The 3,070-nt window shown below is 35.0% G+C and overlaps 1 protein-coding gene across 3 annotated transcripts in view; it reads right to left on the bottom strand.

Annotated features, from left to right (window-relative positions):
* LOC106881343 (uncharacterized) overlaps positions 1–3,070 on the bottom strand; it is a 153,719-nt gene that overhangs the window by 65,738 nt on the left and 84,911 nt on the right. For all 3 annotated transcript variants that reach the window (XM_052966923.1, XM_052966924.1, XM_052966925.1), the window contains one exon: positions 133–244. In XM_052966923.1, the coding sequence (XP_052822883.1) occupies positions 133–244 (112 nt within the window). The remainder of the gene's footprint in view (positions 1–132; positions 245–3,070) is intronic.

Raw genomic sequence — 3,070 nt, 5'->3', positions numbered from 1 at the left:
TCTAACTCGTCTATAGTACTCTCTCTTTATTTTTTCTTTCATTTGTGTGTGTTGTATTTATTATTATTATTTATTATTATTATTACTATTATTATTATTATTATTATCAAAATGATACATTATGTACTTTACCTGCCTGAACAAAATATTTTCCTTCTACTGCATGAGTCAAGCGCTATAACTGCTTGTTTATGACCAAAGGTATTGAGATTTTTCTGTCCAAAAGTATGTTTTGGAGATTTTCCTTTAAAACACAAGAAAAAAAAAAAAGATTAAATCACAAGCATAAATATTCAGAACATGCTTCTAATATACTTCTTCATTGTTTATCTAATTTACAATATTTTCATGTCAGCAAGGGAAACTCTGCTCAATCAGGTGGCTTGTTAGAAATAGCAGCCAAGGTTTCCTTAAATTTCTTCCTACTAACTTTAAAACAAAACACATTACATAGACAAAAGACATAGACCATGTAGTTCCAGGTTCAGTCCCACTACATGGTATCTTGGACAAGTGTCTTTTACTAAAGCCCTGGGATGGCTAAAGCAATGTGAGTAGATTTCATTGACGGAAACTTAAAGAAGCCTGTTGTATCTTGATATATAGATATATATGATGGTATCATAGTATGGAGCAGACTATCAGATATTGCTATACATCACTAGTCACAATGCACTTTACATTGTTTTAGCTTTCAAATGATAACATTCTGTGGCTAGAAGTGTTTTTCTCATGAACACAATGTGCTGCCTGGTCTGGGAATCAAACCCATCGTCTAGCCATTGTGAGTGCAATACCCTAACCACTAGGCAAGGCACTTTCACATACATATGTATGTATGTTTATGTGTGTGTGTGTGTGTGTTTGTGTATGTGTGTATGTTTATATGCGTGTATGTGTGTGTGTCTCTGTGTGTGTGTGTATGTGTTTGTGTGTGTATATTTTTATGTGTGTGTTTGTCTGTGTGTCTGTATGCATGCGTGTGCATGTGTGTGTATGTTTGTGTGTTTATGTGTGTGTGCGTGTGTGTGTATGTGTGTGTGTGTGTGTGTTTGTGTGTAACCTCATTATGACATTGTATGATGATTGTAAATGAGAATACCGTCATACAAGAGATGTTATTCATTTCTAGTCTTCAATGAGAAACATGCCTGGTCATTGGGAAAAATATTACCTTGCTTGGAGACAGATGAGGGTTGGTGACAGGAAGGGCATCCAACCATTGAAAATCTGTCTCAACCAATCCCATCTGACCCATGCATGCATAGAAAAGTGACTACTAAACGATGATGATGATGATGATGATGATGATGATGATGATGATGGATGATGATGATGATGATGATGATGATGATGGATGATGATGATGATGATGATGAGGAGGAGGAGGAGGAGGAGAAGGAGGACAATGATGGTGATGATGATGTAGTCCTAACAAAGAGAACGGTCACAGAAAAAAATATTTTCGATCAAAGGTTCATTTGATCAGAACTGACTTGGTGTGACTACAACAAATTAACGCTTTCTACCCAATCTATATTATACATTATATATTGTCCTTTAGACATATGGCATTTGATTTCTGGAACAATGCTTTAATATATTTCATATTATACAGACTCCCTATTTCAGTATTCACATAAATTTACTGATTCATACACACCCAAACACAATGTGTGCATACACACACACACACACACACACACACACACACACACATACACACACACAAACATCCACTCACGCATAAACACGCTAATGTGCACGCAGGCACCCATGGTAAATAAATAATTACGCACCACATGGTGCAGGAAATAAAATCTGTTAGTTGACCTTTCATGGTTAGAGGAATTCATCAATCAGTTATTAATTCTATTAAGTTCATAGGATAGCAGAATGTGATGTGATGTTCATGCCACACCCTAGAGCAGAGCATTAGTAGAATAATTTTGTATATAACTGGAACAATATTTGGCTTGCATCTCCAGGTCACCAACAATTTACTGTCACTGCTTTATTTACCCTCTCCTCAATTGTACATCTTTATCATCATCATCATTGTTGTTGTCATTTTATGTTCACAATTCCGAAGGATGCAACATAATGGCTGACCACACTTTGCTCCTTGCCCTGACCACACATATATATATATATATATATATATATATACAAGAGAAGAAAATGGATATAATAACAATGGGAAACTCGTAGTTTTCGCTGGTATGTCTTTAATTAAATAGATAACAAAGGAGGAAGAAGCAGAGATGAGGGTAGCATCTCTGCTTTTTTCTCCTTTGTTATCTATTTAATTAAAAACATATCAGTGCAAACCAAGAGTTTCTCATTGTTATTATATCCATTTTCTTCTCCTATATAACCTAAACTCCAGTTTTCCAACCGAACCAACTGCTACTGTACAACCTTACAAAAGACTGTACCTACCCAGGTAATAGCCAGGAGTGACTCTGGATTTAATTATCCCTTGGAGGTATTAAACCCCTCTAACTGATACCTACACTATATATATATATATAATACAGAATGGGACAAGAAAGCAAAACATCCAGACAGTTAGGTGATACAAGAAAGGGACAAAACATACAGATAGACGATACAAAGAAAACATGGACAGGTCATTCGAAGTTTTCTCTCTTCAGTCAAGATCCAGATTATCTTTGCAATTTTGATATGCCAAAATACTGCCTGGATTTACCTGGGATTTTAAATAAGGACCTATACCTTCATGGAAGTACCGACCAACATCCATATCTTCAGGAAAATGATGAGTTGGGACTATTATTCACCCACCCATATTCTACCTTTACTCTATTCTTCTATTTACTCCTTTATTCTTCTATTTTATTCCTTATAAACTGTGAATATATTTTATTCCTTGTAAATTGTAAAGTTTCCCTGTCTAAAATATTCATACCTTGTCTCTGATAATGAATTATCCTGTCTGTGGACATGCTAACCTGTTAGCAAATTCACCTTAACCCAATAAAATTATTCTAAATGACTTGAGATACTCATTCTGTCTTGGTTTTGCTTTTTCCTCTAATATAATATA

This window comes from Octopus bimaculoides, chromosome 4, assembly GCF_001194135.2.
Source record: "Octopus bimaculoides isolate UCB-OBI-ISO-001 chromosome 4, ASM119413v2, whole genome shotgun sequence".
NCBI classification, from domain to species: domain Eukaryota; kingdom Metazoa; phylum Mollusca; class Cephalopoda; order Octopoda; family Octopodidae; genus Octopus; species Octopus bimaculoides.
This window is presented reverse-complemented; position numbering and strand designations above follow the sequence as displayed.